Source organism: Augochlora pura, chromosome 5 (assembly GCF_028453695.1).
Source record: "Augochlora pura isolate Apur16 chromosome 5, APUR_v2.2.1, whole genome shotgun sequence".
In the NCBI taxonomy this organism is placed as follows: domain Eukaryota; kingdom Metazoa; phylum Arthropoda; class Insecta; order Hymenoptera; family Halictidae; genus Augochlora; species Augochlora pura.
The window spans coordinates 105,065-127,636 of NC_135776.1; the positions used below are offsets into that span (position 1 = coordinate 105,065).

Sequence of the window (22,572 nt, forward strand, 5' to 3'; positions counted from 1 at the left end):
TAATTAAAACAGAAACTTGTTGCTTACAAAATTTTATTAATTAATGCCAGAGTACAAAAGAGCTACTTATGACGAATACGATGCGATACAAACAATGCGATTTTACTCACACCAAACGACGAAGAACAGAACTTTTATATCTTTGAGAAATTAAGAGGAAATGCGGTGATAGAGTCTGTATATCTGTGCCTGTATGTATGTATGCGTCTGTTTCGAGCGAGTTAGTAAATGTGTAGCCGTGAAATAAATACAATTATAGCGTTGTACATAGTGAAACAAAGAAGAAGCAAGCAAGGGTCTGAAAAATCGACGCGACTATAAAAGAACAATTCGCGAAAGTTCCGACGGGATTTTTATTTTGCTTTATACTTATTTCTTTCAGCTGACCGCAATTTGTGTGTGTGTGTGTGTGTGTGTGTGTGCGCGCGCGCACGCGCGCGCGCGTGTGTGCAGTAGATAATAATCGATAAACAGATACTTAGTAATCATAACTTGTTACGATTGATAAATTCCAGGGTAAGAAATATTCAGTGTGTATGTACTTTCCTACGTACGATTAGGAGAAATTAATAATAATATTCTCCTGTTTGAATTCGAAATCACGTCTTCGATTCTCTCCTTCTCGTCTTCCCTTTTTCTTACTGAATCAACGAAATTAACAGGAAACACGCAATGAAATAAGAAAAGGAACCGTGCTCTCTCTCTCTCTCTCTCTCTCTCTCACTCACTCACTCTCTCTCTTTCTTTTTCTCTCTCTCTCTCTCTCTCTCATACCCTCCTCCTAAATAGATACGCGGCGCAACGGCGTACATGCGGGCAGAAAAAACAAAAGAAACTATTCATTCAAAAAGGCACAAAAATTAAGAAAGCACTTGACAAGGGTTCTTTTTTCCTTTGTTTTCATTTAATCGGTTACAAGGATTGTAGATTTTTTATTCGTTATTTTTTTGTTTTCTTTTTCTTTATCGAGTAACATATGCCTACTTCTAATGTACAATTCCGAGTTGTTCATCGAGCGTTATCTAAATAATTATGGACGTTCGTATAGTTTCGAGTTCTTTTTTTTATCGTCCTGTATGATTAGTAGTCTTAGAGTCAAGAGATTGGCCTTTTTACTTTAGCAACTTTTCTGTCTGTCAGTCTCTCTCTCGCACCTCGCGTCGTTCAGTCCCTTTAGTCATTAATTATTTCTCATTAAGATAACGATCAAAGACGTGGTCTTCAAATGTCCTCTAGTCTACCGTTAATCATCATGATCATTACCGTCGTCATAATCATCATCATCATCATCATCATCATCATAATTATCGTACACCGAGAAGACAACGGTGTCTCGAATCTCTTAAAAATTGGTAGAAAATAAACCATCGGCTCTGGCTACGCTCACCGCATATTTGGGAGGGGTGGAGGGGGGCGTCGTTCTCGGACTCCTTGGAAAGTACGATTACTCATTCAACCCTAATACGCTCTTCAAAATTAATTACCCACAGGACTAGGACGACGATCATTCATTTTTTTCGGTCGTAATAGTTTGCGGATTTTTATGCAAGATTACAAGAAAGCAGTTGCATTATTAACCCCTTATGCGCTATAACTTAGTTTATTTGCTTCTTTTAAATGGTAATGAAGCTTAAGTTGTCTGTCATAGAGATACAATAAATGGCAATTTTATTTTCGTAGCGCAAAGGGTTGAATAGTGTGGAAGATGTCACGATCCGTAATTGCAGTTGAAATTGAGGTATAATCTCAAGGAAAGTGATGAACGTGCAAGGTTCAACGGCGGATGAGAAGGGTTGCGTGGCCAGAATGAACCGCGTGAATGGCGAGTTTGTCCCTGTTCAGAAATCTGTATAGAAATCTGTAGAAATCCTCACCTACACTCCGATTAGTTACTTTCTCCCTTAAATCCAATGATTCGAAAGAACGAGCTCTAACATGTGTGGTACAATACCTTAAGAGTTATGCATTTACAAAAGACCGATGACTATTTGAAATACGCCTTGCGCGATCAAGATCTAGAGAATCGATTTTCGTGGTGTTTACTCTCTATCTCTTCTCCCTCTTTCATTTTTACTCCTCCCTCTCCTCCCCCCCCCCCTCTCTCTTTCTGCCTTTCCTTCTTCGTTTTACACCGGCGTCTTTCCGCTTGTTGGCTCTTCCAGTGCATTTTGTAATTAGAATTCACGATTTAACATACTCGATGGAAGATCCGCGACCCTATCATCTTTCAATTTCTAGCGAAACCTCGATCGACGAAGCATCACCTTAAACTCCTATTCGCTCTGCAAATAATCCAGAGACGAGATAAGAGCCTGTCGAATTTTCTGTACTCTTTAAGAGAAACCAAAAGATTTCATGGACACAGAAGTTGAACAGACTCCGAGAAATTCCTAGAACGTCTCTTCAATTTAGTGTATTAGAATTCATAAATCTTGTTCGGACAGTGGTACAACCTTATTTATCTAAATAGGGACCTTCGTCCTTTTCTGAACATCGAGCAGGAAAAGAAGAATATAAAGAAAAAGAAGAAGAAATAAAACTGTATTTGAATAAACAAGGTTGTACCGTATCGTCGCAAAATTAACGTTCTTATTTGTTTCTACACAGGATGGTGCAGTTAAAGATAACCGTCTTAGCAGCTATCCGATATTCTCTCCGATCGTTGGTTCAGTATCCATTCAACCTCGGTCGATGAGACCTCCCGGCGGCAAACTGTAGGCAGGTTCAGCGATCCGGCAAGCAACTCGAACGACTTGATGATAGGCATCCGAATGAATGCTCCCAGAGCTGTCTCACTCAGCGAGGGTGTAAAAGGGTACGCAGAGTCACGGGTTCATCGGATCATGATTTTTGATTTGTTGACATTCGAGGTGTATTTTCGGGGGGGGGTCTGTGAAAGGGACACTGGAAGGGTGAACAGCGGTAAAGATGGACACCAATGTTCGTCGACTGTCGTAGATCTCAGGTCGCACCGGTTTTACCAGAGGCCAGATGAGTAGCCACCAGGTGGGACGCGTGTGCGACCGCCTGCGGATGCCTTCGCCGCGGGCGACGAATCCGCGGATTTCTCGCCAATGCTAGAGCTGGAGCTGGACGTTCCGTTTTGCATAGCCGTGGTAGGTCCGTTTTGCGATTCCGTGTATCCAGTCCCAGTCACCGGATTACCATCTGCGAAAAACATGATCGTTCGTTAGTATCAAAGTTCGGTGACATGCGAGAACGTATTTGCCTATATCTCTTTCGATCTTGGAGGTCTTCTTGGAGGTCGAGCTATTTTATGCGTTCTGTAAGTTTTGGTAGATTGGGAAGATACGATTCGAAATCTCAAACGATTCAGCACGGTTTACACGTTTGAATCTACTTTTTTCCTGTAGTCAAAACTATCGACGTATTTTTTCTCTCGTTTTGTGCAAAGGCTTCAATCAATTTGGAGCTATTATGGTCGGAGCATTCGAGCACAGGTTATATTTATCTTATCACATATACCATAGGTAGATCCTAGAGCCGTTTGTTTCTTTCACAGGGCCAACAATAACGTAGCGCTTATATAATATCTCGAACGATCATACAAGAAGAGACAGTTTCAATCTCCGCGCGTCGACTCGTGCTTCCAATCTGGCGAGAAATCGGAACGATTCGCTTCGTCACGCAATAAAATGAATCGAAACTGTTGTTAAACGATGAAAAGAAGGGAACGGATTACCTTTTCGCGTTAATTGCATTCGAACGATTTGTATCAAGGTACAGATTGATATTTTCTAACGTCGGTTCACAATAATTCTCGGCCGACCATAAGAACGTGCAGAAAATGTGGTCCGCGAACGAGTTTCACGGAAAAATGTGAAATCCGTGCGCGATCCGTCTAGTCGAGTTCTCTCGGCTGGTAAAGATTGGCATCCGACACGCGCTGCCGTTCAATAACGAGGTATTTCATTGACGAAATACGCGTGCTGGCCGTTTAACGAGTCCTCGACTTTACTCGCCCCGTCTTAGCCGTTTCTTCCGCAAACAGTCGCGGACGATCTCGGGCGGCCCAGTAGGCCCACGAGGACCAAGAGGGACCTGGGCCAGAGGTGGTCTGCCCGAGAAGGAGATAGGCACTCGACAAATCGGTAATTTACTCGACAGGCAATTAAGCGTTAAATGGAAGGAGCAACCAATCGGGTTCGATGCACTGATAAAAAGAAAGAAAAAGATACGAGAAAGCTACTTGGAAGACTTAGGCTACGTAAGACAAGAAATACGTGCGTCTCTACCGTGTGTAGACCAATGAACTTATCGTTCTATTACCGTACTACACGTATGAGCGGACCTACGGATAACTACGGAAAATTGCTCGAATCGTTGGTTCCTCCAAACTCTGGACGTTCGTTTCCGCTTGAAACGATCGGGATTCGAGCAAGTTCCGGTACGATCGTGACGGATCGTAGGGATTCGGGGTTGGATAAGGATCGTCGAATGGAAAGACAATGTTGTTGCGCGGGCAAGCAAATCGATTTTGCTAAGTTTTCAATTTATTCGAGCACGTGTTGCGAAAATTACCCGCCGAGATCATAGTATTGTAAAATAAGAAACTAAGATACCGATTCACTTGTGAGAGAGTTAAGAACGATAAAAGGAACTTGTTCTCGAAAACGGAAGAGACTATGAAACAGATTTTAGTACATTCTAGAGAATGAGTCGGCCGAGGAAAGGGACGAGGTGTATCAAAGATGCGTTTACGAGGGAGGATGGAGCGGCGGCCCGCGGTGGCTGAAAGAAAATCGTTGTTCTGATATAAGTGAGAGCAAAACTGGTGACAGACGTTACCTCGACACCTTCGTGCGATGCGCCTGATCGGCGTCACGTCAACTCCGTCGCCGGTGACCGGGTTGCGCGTTATGCAAGACGATCCACCTGCCGGGTGTGTTTTCGAGCGAGTAGGAAGGCACAGAGGACGGCAGATCACGGGCCGGTGCACGCAAAAGCGACACGCACCAGAATTCACCACCACCATCACCACCACCACCACCACCATCACCACCATCACCATCATCATCATCATCATCATCATCATCATCATCATCATCATCATCCTCATCATCATCATCATCATCATCATCATCATTATCATCATCATCATCATCATCATCATCATCATCAACACCATCATCATCATCATCATTATCATCATCATCATCAATATCAACATCATCATCGTCATCATCACCAACCACACCCATGCATCGAGAAAGGCCGCAACAAACAAAAACACCCACAACCGTGACCCAATTGTGTGTTAGTGCACCCGGCTACTTGGACGAGCCGACCGAGACATCGACTCTTTGTCCTCAGACTGCGGCTTTGACAGCGTTCGACCAGACTATTGTACGTTTGCGTAGCAAATCTTAATCTCGAACAATTTTGATTGATTTCGAATTAACAATATTCCCAAATTATGGAAAACTTGAACAGTGTTCCGTTGAACGATTCGAACGAGAACGATTTCGCGGTATGCGTAAAATCCGCGATCACGATCGATAAAAGTAGCCAATGTTTGCTTTGACGAGTCCCGCGACGATTTCGCGAATCAACGTTTTTCTGCGTCTAGAAGATTTAGCACAGGTTTTTCGCCGCAGCGGCCGATGTCTCGTACGCTTTTCGCGAAAAACAAAGAATGACTACGCCAACTGGGATCGAAAACCAAGTGTTGCGCTATGCAAGGAGTGTGCGGAGCAGGACAAGCAGAAGCGAACGCAACAAACAAAAGGAAACGAACGATACGAGCCAATGGCGTGGTTCAGATGGGAGAAATAACAAAAACGAATCGATCGCGCGTCGACCGCGGGCACGAATTGACCACTGTTGGTCAAGTAGAAACAATTCGAGGTTTAACAGACTTTCGTTAACAGCGATCACATGGAAGTATCGAGCAATTAAAAAATCGTGACGAATAAAGTATTGTATATAGAAACGGGTGGACGACGAACGAACCAAGAAATTCTGTTCGAGAACCGAAATATAGAAAGACAAAGAGATGGATGAATAGATATCTAGATAGGTAAATAGATAGATATGAAGATGGGCAGATAGATAGGTAGGTAGATAGATAGATAGATAGATAGATAGATAGATAGATAGATAGATAGATAGATGAGAGGGAGAGAGGGAGAAGAGAGATAGAGATAGATAGATAGATAGAGAGAGAGAGAGAGAGAGAGAGAGAGAGAGAGAGCGCAAAAGGGCGCGAATTGTAGCAACCGCGAGCTGGATAACAGGGAAGTTAAAAGCATTCGTTCAGACAGAAACCATCGTGAATAATGGGGCAACATCGATCGATCGAAAACCTTCGCGGTCGTGCTTACGAGATTGCTGCTAAATACTCTCCGCGATTCCATTCCACGTGCCGAACCAAACACGGTGAACAAAAATAATTAAAGAAACACTGGCAAGGGATCGCTAAATAATGCTAGATGAAATTCTTGGGGATTCTCAACTATTGAGTGATCCATCGATCGGAGACGGGTAAGCTATTACATCGAATCTCTCCTTGAATGCGCGTCATTCGATAAATTAGCATTACCACTCGGTTCGTTCGATCGAAAGAAGCAAAGGGAAAGAGATTTGGAGCAAAGAGGCCGAGAAATTTGCCCGTATCCGATCGAATTGCGGGAGGTCGATCGTTTCCGATGGTAGGGTTGCTGAATCGAGAATAGCGTGTCGGGTAATGTGTCGTGTGTAATCTACTAAGTCGTGGTTTCTTTGTACACTTACGAAATCGTTTGATTCTCCTGAAAGCTGCTTGCGAACAGTTCAAGAGGACAGACCTCGATGAAAGCCATACATTGTGTACAATTAGTTTTTCAACGGAAAGAAAGAAAAACGAAAACAGAAACAGATAGAAAAACAGAAAGAAAAACGAAATAGACAAAAATAGAGGAAGGGGAGTTGTTCCCTTTGGTTCGTGTCTCGCTAGCTCCAGAAAATAGTCGCACGGTTTTGTACGCGAGACTGAGGTGCAAGCTATCGAATGCTGCGCAAAACAAGATAAGCCGGAACTACTGGGTAGCCTGCGAAATGAACGACGAACTCGAGGCTCTCCGACGTCGATTTTCATCGACGCCGAAAAAGCACGTAAACGCGGATTTCGGGGAAAGAGCCGGCGACACAGATCTTAGAAGAAAAGAGAATAGAGAAAAGAGGTGAGAAGAGAAGAGAAGAGAAGAGAAGGGGAAAGGGGAAAGGGGAAAGGGGAAAGGGGAAAGGGGGAAGAGAGAAGAGCAAATAGAGAAGAGATCAGGAGAGACGAGAAATCGCGTGGTAAGAGCTCGGGGCGTGTTAGTAGGCGTGAGAGAGATCAGTCTTACCTGTGATATCGTTGGTCAGATTGTTGCCATTGCTGGCAGCGTATCCGTTCAGGACGCCCGCGATCGAGTCCGAGCTGGCGGTGCTCTTCGCGGGCGACGTCGCGGCGCCCGACGACGCCGACGAGGACGAAGAATCCCCGCTGAGGGAGATATTGCTGCGCATGTGATTTTTCGCGTTTGGGGTGGTGGATGGGGCATCGGGAGGGCCAAACAGGCGTTTGTATGAATCATTACCGGGCTTGTTGCGCGGCGTATCGTTGGAGCTGTTCTTGTTCGGACCGTCGCCGAACAACGCGCTGCCGAGCTGTGACTGGTTGTGGTTCTTGACGCGTCGGGGGCTTGTCTCTTCCGGTGCTGCGCCGAAAATGTCGCTGCTGCCGCCGCCAGGTGGTTTCAGCACCCTGGAACAATGAAGAGTAATGGTTATGCGCGCCAATTAAGAGACAATTAAAAGTAATGCTCTCCTCTTCTAAATTCCCTTACTATTCCTTCACAACGCCGCGCAAAAACGCGGACGTGAAATTGGTTTATACCGCATCGACGCCGAAAGGAAACGATCGAGAACCGCTGCACGGTCCTCCAGCCGCGGCGGCACTCGATCCAATTTACTCGATAAATCTGTGCTGATTTCGACGTAACGAGACTTACCTCCCTCGGCTCCTCTCTCTCTCTCTCTCTCTCTCTCTCACACACACTTTCTCACCCTCTGCTTCTCTTACGGTCATTTGGGCTCGACGAGCACGAGCGGCACGCGCTTTGACGCGTGCCGAGATACGGAAGGGGGACGAGTTGCCGGCAATTAAAATAGAGAAAGAGAACGGGTTCTCCTCTCCGTCGGCTGAAAACATCGTGCTCTGGGACTGAAAGCTGCGTGGTTTTTAAATGCAGCTTCGTTAGCAGTGGTTCAATTAGGGAGGACGCGAGGATTCCGCGGCCCTTTCTTCTTTACCGGGATTCGGCAATGGAGTGACTCATGGCCCGATTGGGGGACTGCTGCGAATCGTACCTTCCATGGGTTAGGGCTTAGGGTGACTTTCAACCCTTCGCCAAGAGTCGGAACGAACGCGATATTTTGCAGATTCTTCGAAACCGGGCGAGAACGTACCCTTTTCTTTTTCGGGACGAGAAGGGTGCTTAACTTTTGTTCTCTCCGAAGCGAGACTGCTACGCGTTATCGGTTGGATGCCGCGATACGTTCGTTTTCACCGGAATCGGAGAACCGAGATTATCTTCCATTATTAATCTTCCATTATAGAGACGTGAAAACGAAGACATGGAAAGAAGAAAAATTGTTTCGTTCCATTAACAAAACGAGTGTGAAAAGATGAAAATGCCGATTACTGCAGCGGAGAATGAAATGAAAGTAAACGTTCGAAAAATGTAAGACGCGACCGATCTACGATCGCAGGTGTTTCGCTAGAATTCAAGATTGACTCTCGAAAAATCGACGAGGCTCGAGAGACGAAGAATCGATCGATGATCGTGGAATTAACGGATCTCCCTAGTTTTCTCACCGTGAGGAATCGAACGATGCACGGGATTTCGTACTCGCGGAAACAGATTACCCATTTACGAATAATTAACATTCTGTAAGCGCGTACACTCGCTTGGCATCGGTCGAGGGGAAACGTTGACTCGAGATCTCGCGATCGCGAACGATCCAGCAATCGTTCCAACCTAATTAACGATGCAACACCGCAGCAGCTCGGTTCTCGGATCCCGAATGGGCGACGACAGGGTTGACGGCTCTACAAGACCAAGAGGGAGAGAGAGAGAGAGAGAGAGAGAGAGAGAGAGAGAGGGAGAGAGAGAGGTGATGCATCGTACAGGGTTTCGTTTCATCGGTTGGCCGATAAATCAACGATTCTTCGTTACGATGTCTCGAATAATTGAACGTCCGTCACGGTTTGATGGAAACGTGCGGCTGTAGAACGACGAGGTGGAGGGCACTTCCCGAAGCAAGGCGAGAGTCGCGTGCTCGATACGCGCGCTTCGTTTAATGTCGAAAAGATGCCTCGCCTCCAATTCGAGCACAGTCGATCGGCCAATATCCGACGCGAGACACTAACAGGATGTAGGAGCATGGACCATGGTTGGCGTAGGACGCGGTCCTCGGATAAGATGGGTGTGTCCGCTGCAAATATGTTGGATGACGTACGCCGACACCTCCACCGCGCTGGGCCGCGCTGCGCGCTCTTTGGTATCGGCGCCGATGCTCGCGTTAACGAGACCGTCAACCTGTTTTTACGAACGTCGGAGGGGCCCATCTTCGATTGCCTCTCGACGATTCTCGCAGCTATCGATGGCATCGTCGCGACTCTAGTTGCAGTTCCAGTTAGAGCGTTTCGAACCGTGATGAATTGAAAACCATGGCATAGAACCGAGAATGCACGTCGACATCTCGAGAGTGCGTAGAACGGGGCGTGATCGTTGGACCGCGGATCTCCGTGTATTTAGACTTGGACGATAAGCGATGGAACGGCGATTTCAACGAACCGCGATGACATTCTTTCGCCCGATCGCTGACCATTCCCCCCGTCCGTCCGTCCGTCTGTTCGCCAACTAATCAAACTCGGGATCCTCGGGATTCTTGCGGCAGCGGGATGATCTCGAATCGTCAACTAATTCTTAGAGCCCGCGAGTCGTCGAAACCGTGATTTACCGTAACAGTCGCGTGATCCGACGGCGATTCCGCGACGTCCCGGGACCACTCGACGAACAGATATTCGCTCCGAGAGCGGTCCCGTTCGAACTTTCAAAGACGTTCCCGTACGCGATACCGCGTGTATTTCGTTGACCCGCAGGAAGAAACGAGTGTGTCCGTACTTGTTCCGTTTCAGATGAAGCGCGGCGTCGTCGTCGTCGTCGCCGTCGTCGTCATCGAGGTGACGGATCCAGTCCTTTCCTCCTCGATCTAACGGAAAGATCTACGAAAGTGGTATACGTGCCGCAATCGTCCAGTCAGACGGCCATAAACCCTGATCGGAGCAATTGGCGCGTTCGCTTGGAATTTCGAGTGGAATTGAGCGTGGGTGTCGCGGCATTCTGCGATCGCCGTGCGGGAAAAAAATGCGACGGTTTTGTCGATTGGCCGAGGAAAAGAAGCGGCTCGTCGCCAGGACTGTCCGCGATAGAAAGGACCTGGCACGGAAGAAATTCGACAAGGATATTAGGAGAGAAGGCTGGTAGTACCGGGTTGCGCGACGTCCCCTTCGGTTTAGACGCAGTCTTGTCACGGTATCCGGAGGTTGTTCGATCTATGGATCGCGACCGATCCCCGGCTGGCACGCGACGAAACCGTACACATCTCGTTTCGGAAACGGTAATTTCTGGGTCAGCAGATTTATCGCGTCGTTCGATTCGCGACCCCCTTCCCCCACCGAATCTATTCTCGTCGCTAAACTCGTAACTGGATCTCGTGGATGTTCGTGAAATCGGTGTTCGGCCGGATAGACGCGCTCGTCGATCCCGAATCCGCTATCTCTCCATCTTATTTACGCGGAGGAAGAAAAGATGCGAGCTGCGAGAGCTGCTTGCTGCCGGGTCTGCCGCTGCCGCTGCCGCTGCCGCTGCGATCGAGACGATCGTATCGCGATCCATTACTCCGGTTCCACGCACAATTCGCGTTCGAGTCGGCTCCCTCGAACTCGTCCATTAATCTCGACATCCTTTCTTATCGATATACAAGCTCTGGCCCACTTCGCGGATACGTCGAGAATCGAGATCTCGGTATTATTCGAGCTCTTTATGCTCGAAGAAACCACTCTCGACCGTTCGCGCCTGCCGGAAACAGGACCGAGAGGAAAAATCCGATAACGATCTATCCCGGACCTACTATCCGATACACTAACGCTGTTAGATATAAATTCTCGAAATATGCATATTCTTCGCATCGTATTTTCCATCGCGAAATCGATTCGTTCTCCGAGGAGCTTCGAATTGAAACCGACACGTGCACAACGTTTCATCCGACACTGTTTTTGTTCGTCGACATGCTCGGAGAGGACATCTGAGACAAGATCCGGAACGATCTGCGCGCGCGATACGATAACGACGACCCATCGATTCGATGCGACATGCGACATGCGACAGAACGGTCTCGAAGGAAAGCGCGATTGTGGCAGAAGCGAGGATGATGCCTCGCTCCCGATTAGAATAGCCGGGATCCGATCTTCGTCCCCGTGCGAATCGATCATTTTTCGCTAGAGGCAGAGGCGGGCAATAGATAGTCACGGTCGAGTATACCCTGGTCCTAGCTGCTGGCTCGGCTCCGTGTGAGGTCCAGAAAAGAGGATACGTCGATAACAAGGAGCGGCATTGTACCCGTTTCTGATACAGCCGAGCCAATCTTTTATCGCGATTCGGACAATGGTCATTGTTCCAGGCGGCTTTAATTACCGCGGCGCAACACGGCGTGGCGCGGTGAGCGGACTAATACTTCCTCGATTTCACGTTCGGCTAAATATTTAACGTCGGCGAGGCTCGTTGAAATTGGAAACGATCCCGATCTCTGGGATATAATCGGCGGTGACGAGACTACACCAATCCATTACCGGTAACGATGGTCCTCGAATTGACTCGGGTCCACGTGGGCGGCCATTAGAACCGATTAGGCCTAGGATCGAGAACGGAAAAGTCGTTTAGCCGGGTACGATCGATCACTCGCTGCGTTGTTTCATCGACGGGAGTCATGGATCGCTTCCTGTCCAGCTGAAACGTACACCCCCGCGTTCGCAGCTCGGCTTCCAATTAGGCTCGTCGTCGATTTTCCAACCGCCGTGACTCGCCGCGCCGTGCCGTGCCGTGCCGTGCCGTGCCACACTGGTTCAAGAATTGCCCGGTGCTCGTTCGACGATCGTCGAAACGATCCACAGAACAGGCTTCTCTCCTCTGCGCTGTCTAGATCCCAAGAGTCCCGATAGCCAGCGACGCGTTGGCGTACTCGTCGACGGATGGAAGGAAGCTCCAGGTGGATCTCGGGCGTGGAACTTACGAGTGGGTTTCGATTTCCACGCGGACGGGTATCGGGTGAAGTGAACCGGAGAATAAATTATCTGCCCGGCCGCTAACGGAAGAAAGCACCTTCGTGAATCGCGCCGCGGTTTGTCCGTTTTCTCCGAAACCGAACAAACTCGGACGCACCGAGATCGAATTCCACGGCTATCTCGCCGAGACACATTGCTTTGAGATTTTGTTCACCACGTCGACTCATTCTCTCTCTCTCCCCTCTTTCTCTCTCTCTCTCTCTCTCTCTCTCGTCTGCTAGAGTAAATTGCAAACCAACAGAATTGCCAGAGGATTTTTGTTTTGGGTCAACTCAGACAACCCACGATGTTCGTTGATCGGATGCTCGATGCAAATGCGATCGAACGAGGCTGGAAATCGGGAACAAATCGAACCCTATTCGACACGGTGGAAACAGAGTCGATTGGACTAGTATCGCTGGACGGATAATGAAGACGTAACCGAGGCTCGAACCAGTCGGTCGTCGGTTCGGAGGAGACAAAAGAAGACCGGGAACAGTCGTCGAACCGCTTGCAACGGGCACCGAGGATCGGTCCCAGGACTTATACGGCGGAGCCGGATAGTTCGCATCGCGAGCAGCCTTTGCGCAACCGGTCAGACACCGTAACGGACGGACTTTACGCGAAATTAACTAATTGGCCAATTAAGACTCTGCCCCCGACCGATTCGCCGAGAAATCGATCCTCCTTCCGGTGAAATAGTCGATCGATCGTCCCGACCGGACGACGGGTCCGCAATGGGTACCCTTGTTCGGCGAATCGCCGATCGAGTTAATCGTCGAGAAGACAAATTGATTCGGGCTCGGAGGAGAATAATAGGTTGGTCGATCGATCGGCCGCTTAACGCGTTAAACGCTGACAAATGTCTACAAAATCAAAAGAATTCGATCGACTAGTTTGCCCAGTGTGACTCGAATGGATAAGAAATCATTGAGTGTACAAGATCGATAACCTTGTTTGATCAAGAAGAATTTCATTCGGTACTAAGCCCGCTCTTCTATTATCGGCTCCTCCTAAGTAACGAAGAAGCCAGCATGCTCGCCTGCCCGACGAGAGACGGCGATCTTTATCGGCGAAGGTGTACGGCATCGATCGGCTGCCATCCGCGGTTTCGCCTGGCTCTATTAGATGTTATCGCGAATGAGAAGATAAGAGTCGATGCTTCGTAAAAGCAGCCCGCAAATACACGTAAAAAGCGCGGACAGACGCAGGTGAGTGTAATGATCGAGAAAAAAAAAAAAAAAAAAAAAAAAAAAAAAAACAAAATTCAAAGGCTGTGAACCGGATCGGAAAAAGAGACTCGAGAAAACGGAAAACAGGAGGGCGGCTGCTATTCGTTGAAGCGATTAAAACCAGCGATCATAACGTTACGGGCTTCGAGCGCGAGGCGGTCGTGAAGCCCCAAGCAGAAGCGTGCCAGAATCGGATCCGAAGCCACGGCCGGACCCGTGTTCACCCTTTCGTGTCCACGGCGAATACGTAAGGGGTGTGTAACTCCATCCCTACGCAGGGGTGGAGTCGGAAACGACTCGGTAACGCGAGGCTTTTCGATCCACGCGAAGGAACGGGTTCGACGACTCATTTTACGCGTGGTGCGACTAGCGTGAAACGAAAAAAAAAACATCCACAGAGAGAGAGTGAGAGGGGGGGGGGGGGGAGGGAAGGGGGGAGGAGGGGGGGGGGGGGGGGGGGGAGAGAGAGAGAGAGAGAGAGAGAGAGAGAAGGAGAGAGAGAGGGAGGGAGAGAGAGAGGGAGGGGGGGGGGGAGACGACAGGCGAGAAAGAAGTAGCGGGTGAGGCGACGCATACTTTGTTACACTTAAATCCGCGCCGATCGATCGGTCCGTCTGGTCAGCTCGATGCAGGAAGTGGTCAGACCGGAGTGGAACCACGATCGAGGTCTGGGTCTTCGAGGAGGAGACACTCCCACCCCCCTTCCTCCGTCCCTCTCCCTCTCCTCATCTATCTATATCTATCTCTCTGCCCTGTCAGGCTAGAACTTTTGATTTTCAAGCCTGACCTTCAGCATAGGCGGAAAAGTTTCCGACAACCGTTTCGAACTGTTACTTAGAAAACCTCGTAACCGTTTCGATCGTCGGCTTCGTAGGAGCAATCGAAACTACGAGAAAAATCCGTCCGGAACCGACTTTGCAACCGGTCAGTGCGAAAAAAACTAACCTCGCGAGAAACCAGCGGCAACAAAAGAACGCTCAGATGAGAGACCGATGCACCAACGAGGCGCGCGTGACGCGAAACTCGAGGTACGAGGTACGAGGTACGAGACTCGAGACTCGAAAGTGATGCCTGTTTCCTGCGCCAAACAACGAAACGAGAAGTCGGGCTCGAAGATTGAGTAGTGCCAGAGAGAATCGAACAGAGCAGAGCAGAGCAGAGCAGAGCAGAGCAGAGCAGAGCAGAGCAGAGCAGAGGGTCAACGAGTCCCGACCTAACCGAACATCTTCGAGCGCGGACACCTGCCAACTGACAACTATAAAACCGCTGACCTGACTCTCCAGTTCTGCCAGCGCAGCTCGACTTCGCAAAGGGTTCCCCAGTGAAGCATCCGAGAACACCGTTTCGCTGCATTTCGTCGGAAGGGTGGACTCAATTTTCTCGCAATTATCAATCGACAGTCAACCTTCCTAACGAGGATAATGAGACGCAGCGGCGAAGGCAGTGAGCGAGCAACGAGCGAGCAGTAAGCGAGATTGCGTTCCCAGTTCGCAGACCCGATTTCTGCATTCCGCGATCGCAACCAGTAGTAACGGAAAAACGCTCCGCGCGATCACTTTTAAATCAATAAAAGATTTAATCTTTAATTCGATTCACTTTACGCGTACCATCCATGTTCTTTTAACCGTTTTCTCATAGAGGCCGTCTTTAATATCGACTTTGCACGAATATTTTTACCGTGAAATATGCCGAATACGTTTGTCTGGACAAGGAGATTGAAAGGAGGCAAACCTGGCGACGATAATTACGAAAAATAGGAGGATACTCGCAATCGCGGGTGCGTCGCGAAAAATTCTGTCGATCCCCGCCTTTATCCTCCCATTTATCTCGCTTCGCCGTGAAAGCTCGCGTGTAGGTGTCGTCAACTAAAACGTCCACGCGATAAGCGCTGTGAAAAATCATGACGGCGGCAATTAACCGCGAAACGGCTCCAACATGGCCGGAGGTGGTGGTATCCGTCTAATTGCACCGGGCTCGACCCGGGCACGCGTCCGTTAACCCGAGGCCGTTGACCATCGCTCCAAGGAAGCTCGATTGCAGAAATCGTTTGGATACGACTGCGAATGCCGCTGCGCCTTACCGATAGGAGCTGATAAAAGAAACACCGTGTGGTATCCGCTTAAATTTACTCGAACGATCATCGAATCGTAGCGACGCACCGTTCGGCAACTTTGGAGCTCGTTGCTGCTTGATCACGCCGTCGATGTCCGACTACAGTTTCTCGTTTATTTTTCAACCAGAACGGTCAAGAAAAATCTAGATCCAGAGACGATAATGCTAGGCACGAGTGGCCGAGCTATTAGGAGAACGAACAAGAAAAGAAGGCACCCCGTTGGTCTTCGTCCTGGAGGATTTCGAGAAAGTTTTCTGATAGAGCGGCAAAACCACACGAACGAACGAACGAACGAACGAACGAACGAAGGAAATAAAAATAACGTGGAGCATTTTCAGAAAAAAACGATCGAATAATTAGTCGGCTAATCTGTTCCGAGACACGTAAGACCCCGGCGAAGGAACGTCACGCTTTCTAAACCTAACTGTTTGCTGCAAACGAGCCTCTATTTCGGTTGCAGTCGTTTTCGGGCTTCGTTGGCCCTCCGACGAATCGAAATCTTCCTTCGGCAAAGGGAAGAAGAGGGTGGTGGAGAGAGACAAATCGACGGATGGATCGGAAAATTGGCAGACTATTTTGCCGATTCAAATCTCGAGTTAAACACGGAAACGTTCAGCAGCCGGTTCGCGGTCTAATAAGTTTAAGTGAACAGTCTGGTAAGTTTAATTACCATTTATTGGGTCAACGAGGCGGCGTAAGAGTTTTCTCGTTCCATCGTTTAGATAAACGTTTCCTAGTTCTTTCTCGAGCACCAAGAATTTGCGCATTGCTTCAGCCCTCCCGACGCTTTCGAAATAAAACGTTCGAGAGGGTAATGAAAGGCTCGACGGGAAATCGTGGAATCATCAAGTCGGCACCACCTAATCACCAGAAACTGGTCATCGAGCTTGGAAGTGGACTGTCCGGGAGGTTCGATAATCGTTCGGTTTTATGCTCGTCCGCGCGGTTTACACGGCTCGCTTGTCGGCGCAATTACAACAGTCCCGGAAAGGATACGAAGCTTCCTGGGAAGCGCGCGCCGGTAATTTTTATCACTGGCGGAACCACTTAAGCAATTCCGCAGATAAACCGCTCGAACCGCGCCGCGCCGCGCCGCGCCGCGCCGCAAGTACCGCTGTGTAACAGTTGTTTATCCTCTTTGTATCGAGACAACTGCATCGTCCACCGCAATTTGGTTCAGTGAGGGGTTACTCCGAATCTTCGATAAGCCATTATTTCCACGCTTCCATTCGATGCAAGATTGTACTTGGATTCTTAACTAATACAATACACGAATTTGTACAGCGGAAGCTTGATACGCGTACAAATTTCATCTGGCACTGCAACCATATCGTTTTACGATAGCTAAATCGATATACATACATTTAGAACGGCATTTAGATTCACCGTGCGAATCATCGAAGATCTAATCCAGCATTGCAACCAAGTAGCCACCCCTTTTACCATCCCCCCTTCGTTCCGCCGAGTTTCCAAATTGCAGCTATGCTCGACTGGAAACAGACGGAGCACGTACGTCGGATGGATCGACAAAGCCGAAAACGAGGTACAGAGTTTCGAAGCTCCTATAAACGAACGAAATCAGTTGCCCATCTTGCGATTCTCAACAGCTGTCAACGGGGGTTGAAGCCAGCGCTCTCAAAAGTGAACTTGAAGCTCGGAGAATTCTTTGGGCGATGCTGCGTCTGTAGCTGCGGCTGCGGCTGCGGCTGCGGCTGCGGCGCTGCAGTATCGTATCCAAAGCGGTACTCCACCGAAATGCAAGGACCGACCCCGCGAGATGCAAATCGATCGACGACGGAGTCTGGCGCATCCAGTTGGCCTTCGACTCTTCGTTTCGCGCCGAGAGAAACTAAACCGAACATTTTTCTAAACGAGACAAGTTTCTCAGAAATGTTCGAGAATGATTCGGAGGGAAGCGAGGTTTCTCAATCTGCGACGACGGTGTATATATTTCTTCGGTGGAGTGTCCGATCTTTTCGGCCAAAAGACGACGAGGAACGAGGAAAAGCAAAAACAGAAAACGCGTCCAGATGATGAAGAAGAAGAGAGTAAAGTACGCTGTTCGCGTGTTCCGCCGATAAACTAGAATTTCCTTGACCGAGAAATCAGGAACAAACGTAGAAAGATAAAACGTATGCCTAAACGATTAATAGGAGCAAAGATCATCTGGCATCGAGACTCCCCCCGCCCAAAGAGGTCGATCGAGGCGAAGTAGACGAGATATAGCTAGCTAAAATCCGTTCGTCGCGGCAACCTTACGTTTCTGTGGTCGTTCGAGCAAGAGTCGTAGAGACGAGGAAAAAGATAGAAAAAGAGACACCGAGAGAGAGAGAGAGAGAGAGAGAGAGAGAGAGAGAGAGAGAGAGAGAGAGAGACCGAGAGACCGTGCAGAGGATAAAGAGGAGACCCGCAGTGCGGCTTCGGGTGACTTTACCTTTTTTTCCCGTATCCGACATTGTCAAGCTCGACGTGCCTGTAGGTCGCGTAGGTGGCCATTTTTCTCCGTTCGGTGTTGCTCGTCGCTTACTTCACAAAGTACACCCTCAGAGAACTAGGTGCGGAAAACACAGAACCCGGCGAACAAAAATCAGCTCGGCCCCAACAGGGGACGTACGTCTGGTTCGAGTGTCCTTGGCCCGTCCGTCCGGTTTCCTGCTTCCTGTTTGCCGGTATAGTCGCAAAGAGAATCACGAACCGCGAACCGCTCTTCTCCTCTCCTCTCCTCTCCTATCTAGCCCGGTTTATTCGGTCTGTCTCGCGATTCGACTTCTTGCAGAGCTGCTTAGACGGAGAGACTCGTTGGCCGCGTTCAGCCGAGAAACTCCAGCCGAATGAGGATCCAGCCAGTATATAATGCCTCCTCCACCGGTGCTTTCCTCCTACCTCTGTCTCTCACGCTCTCGCTCGCTCCGTTACTAGCAGTCTCCCGCTACCGGTGCCCCCACCTCGAACCTCGGTGCAAGCTCTCATCGTCCCAACTTTGTCTCTCTTCGATCGATCGCGCGACTTCTCTCTTCTCTCTCTCTCTCTCTCTTTCTCTCTTTCTGTCTCTCGCAAGCTCTCCTCTCTCTTTCTCTCTCTTTGCTACTGTTCTCGTCTATCCGGCATGACCAGGAGCTCCACCATCCCGCTGCGCGCAGATCACCCCAACAGTGGTCTCTGCATGCACTTCCACCCCCGCTCGGAGACCGTCGACGCCGACGCCGACGCCGACGCCGACGTCGACGCCGGCGTCGTGTATTCACCTCAATCGATACACGCTCGGCGAACCAGACGGGGGAGGGAGACGTGCCAACGCGTAGGCATCGTTGCTGCATGTGCACGTCGATGCACGTGCGACCGCGCCGTAGATAACGAACGATGCAGCGACCGGACTAGTCGCCGATCCAGTCCGGTGTTACCCGATGCTTAAGATCGTTATGGAACGGTGACAATTCCTTCGAGTCGGGAACTAAGTCTAAGGATGCCAGCGTGTTGCCATCGGCCGTCGCTCCTATCTTACCGCGGACCGGCGTCCGGCGTCCGGCGTCCGACCTTCTCCGATCTCTGATCTTCCGGTTTGGCCGATTACGTCTCATGCCCTATTTACCGGAGACCCGATCGCACCCATCGGTGCACTGTTCGTGGCCCGAGTTTTCAAAACTCAAAGGCTACGAGAAATGCAAGGTCAGAGAAGGATCCACCTCGACGATGTTACGCAAACTAATATAGTCAAAGTATTGGAAACGTCGATGCGCGAAAGCGCGACGCGACGTCACCTGAAATTTCGCGATCGAGAAATTTCACGGGTTTCCTGTGACACGTTTACAAGGGGACACCGAGAAAGCAAAGGGTTGCGTCTGTCTCGACGACCCCGGAAAGGGGTTGTCTTCTCAGCCGGACGTAGCGCTCTTTTGGTAATCGAGAGATTAAATTGTCGTGTTCCCTTCCGGCTGGCTTTTCGGGACGGTCAATAAGAGGCATAGGGTTACTGGCTAAAAGAGGCGAGGTAACCTCGTAGACGCCAGCGAAGAATGATGTTTGGACACAGACATCTCGAACCATGCTTATTTTATAACGAATCATCGTCGACGCTCGTGACACACTGTTTGCGGGGCATGTCGAAGCATGAGTTCGACGACCAATTGGTCCGTCGCCCGTTCGATTTACAATAAATCACCTTCCTCGCATTGGGTGGAATATAGCTGAAATTCTACAACACTATCTTAACAGCATTGTCGGTATTTTTGAATATGATGCGCAACGCGCAGTTATATTTTTATTCGTAATCGAGGGGTTTAGCATTCGTTTCCTGTTTCGTCTGAGATCAGTGAGATCGACGCGACACTGAGATTCAGTGGCGAGTCTGAAAGATGTTTCAAGATGTATTGCTGAGAGAAAAGCAACCCCTGAGTCAGCCTCTTTTGTCCAGTATCTAGGACGAATAGAATCGGAGAGCGGTGGGGTGAGAGGAGCGTTTGTTCTCGTCCGTGCGTCACGTAATGTATTCGACGTTACAGAAACGCTCTACCGCAGTACGGCACTGCTGCCACGTCGTCTCTCATCTCTCGCGAATTCGCGCGAACGGGTCTCCCCTTACAGCGGGTTCCCCGGGGAATTTTTCAACGGTCGATAAATCCCTAGAATTATCGAGCTTTCGGAAGAGATTCCGCGAGAGTGACCCCCCTTTCGTCGAATTGTCGTCTATCGATACGGTAAAAGTCGAGCATCCTTCGACCCGATCGAGTGGAGATGGTCTGATAGTAGATCGATTATTAAGCGAACCAAAATTATTCCATCAGCTTCTTTTTTCAGTCTTATCGACCCACAGCTGATTGTTGGCCGAAGCTGTACACGAGCCTAGAAACAGGATTATTGCTCGACAATTCCAGGCCAAGATTTAGCTGGTATTTCGTTAAGGAGCGGCGATGAACGCGCTCGCCGCGCTCGCCTCGCTGGCCGATCGTTTGCGTGGCCAAGCTTATTTCCGCTGTACAAAGAGGAGCTGCTCACGGTTCTCTCTCGTTGCTTCTCGGGGTTCATCCGCCATGTCGGTACCTTGCGGTCTCCTCACCGGATGTCCAGGCAATCGAGACGATCGAAACATCCACTTTATCGTACCACCGAAATATTATCGATGCAGGTATCGCAAGACACCGTTTCATTCATAGAAAACGAGGCAACGAGAAAACACGCATCGAAGACGCCGCTCTCTAACATTGATCATAGAAACAATGTCGAATCTCGAATCAGTATCGAGTGTAAAAAATTATTGTCCCCGGTGTAGTCGGAGTTTGGTTTCGTGCGCGCGGAGGATCATCGACGGCAATGATTCGTCGAGTTTGAGGAACGGCTAGGAGTTTGCCTCCCCTAAGGCACATACTCGTACGACTGGGACATGTTCTTAAAAATCGAGCATTGCCAGGTACCCAAAGTCGATTCACCGCGTCTTCGGCACGCGAGGTGCGCGGCGCTATTTTCTTTCGTTCCGTTCTGTTCCGATCGAAGCGGAAACCGAGCGTGTAGCCGCGTTTCGGTACCGTTTTACCGAGAAAAATCTCCGCCCATCGTGTTGCACCCAATTAGAAGACCAACGTGTCTCCGTCTCGCGTGTCAATGGGATCGAGTCGCTCGACCTTACGGGGCCGTATGGTCTGATTCGCGGAAACGCGAAAGCAGACGATTATTCCGTTTCGACGCGTCTTCATCGAGCTTCGAATTTAGACGAAGATCGGCTTGCGAAACGATTTTTTGGCTTGACATAGCTCCGGATGGGAGGGACGAGTACGAAATGTCTCCGGATATAGTAATTTATAGTGCCGGTCGGCCACGTTCCGATCCGATCCGATCCGATCCGATCCGATCCGATTCGGTCGATCTGCACGCACCAAGACGCGTCACGGCCATAATTCCTCGTCGAGGAGTTTTCTACGGCAGTAGACCGCGCGTAGTTCGAACGAATCGTGGCCGTCAGGGGCCTCGACGCGGGCAATCTCAGCGCCGATGATTTATACCACTTTCGATGTTTCACGTGGAAAAACGGCGACCGGCCCGGACGCCCTCAGCGATCCATTAATCTCTCTGGCCGGGCATCGATCCCGTCGCCTTCTCCCGTCGCGTTGATAGAAATCGCGGCGCCGCGTCGTTCATGGATTTTAACCGTTCAACAATTCCGGCCAATGGGAAAATCGCGCGACGAATCCCGTAAAACCGCGAGATCCTCGTCTCTTCTATTCCCATCGATCGGTAACAGTGGAACGAATATGCCAGGTGCCAGTAAGACGATCGTGAATCAAACATCAGCTTGTCGCTAATTCCTCGGGAGCTGCGGGGATTTCTAGGTCGATTCAGCGATCGATCCTCCGCGTATGTTGACCGAAGAGGAGCATCTGCAGCGACAACGGGACATTCGCGCCGTTCCGAGACCATTTGGAATCACCGGCATTGCCCGGAGACAGGCACAAGTGTCCCTAATCGGCCGGAATCTAGTGGCATGGTCCAAGTAGAAAGCAGACAGAGCTTCGCGATCGCAAACTTGACATATATGTGTGTGTGTGTGTGTGTCAATTTCCACTTCAGTGGTCCGTTTTCTGCAGACAAATGTTTAACGACTAAACAACACAGGGCCGCCGCGTCGTATTGTAGACAGAATCTTTCCCTCTTATCCTTCTAGCGGTAGAAACGCCATCGACTCGACGATCCTCGATCATCTTGCCGAGCTACCGAACACGCGTTGGCTCAAAGGTCAACGATACCGCGCATTCGCGCAGCAGAGTGCAACAGTGTGCATAGGAGACGGGACAAATGGGTATCCAGCGTCCGAGGCACTCGCGACGGCATGAATAAATTCGTCGATTGTCTGGAAACATTCGTGGCGC

At 49.5% G+C, this 22,572-nt stretch overlaps 1 protein-coding gene across 1 annotated transcript; it reads right to left on the reverse strand.

Moving 5' to 3' along the window:
- Window positions 1-16: 16 nt before the first annotated feature.
- On the reverse strand, window positions 17-20,892 carry Jupiter (microtubule-associated protein Jupiter). The gene is made up of 5 exons (XM_078180080.1): window positions 18,150-20,892; window positions 7,347-7,747; window positions 6,754-6,777; window positions 4,810-4,896; window positions 17-3,168 (listed from the first exon to the last, which is right to left on the reverse strand). Exons 1-5 carry the CDS (start codon window positions 18,209-18,211, stop codon window positions 2,978-2,980), a joined length of 765 nt encoding a protein of 254 aa, XP_078036206.1. The 5' UTR covers window positions 18,212-20,892; the 3' UTR covers window positions 17-2,977.
- Window positions 20,893-22,572: the final 1,680 nt, after the last annotated feature.

Coding starts and splice junctions, on each gene's coding strand:
- Jupiter (XM_078180080.1), bottom strand. CDS start 18,211: ATGGCCACCTACGCGACCTACAGGCACGTCGAGCTTGACAATGTCGGA. Junction 7,748..18,149: donor GTCGGATACGGGAAAAAAAG/GTAAAGTCACCC, acceptor TCATTGTTCCAG/GGTGCTGAAACCACCTGGCG. Junction 6,778..7,346: donor TCTGACCAACGATATCACAG/GTAAGACTGATC, acceptor GTTCGCAAGCAG/CTTTCAGGAGAATCAAACGA.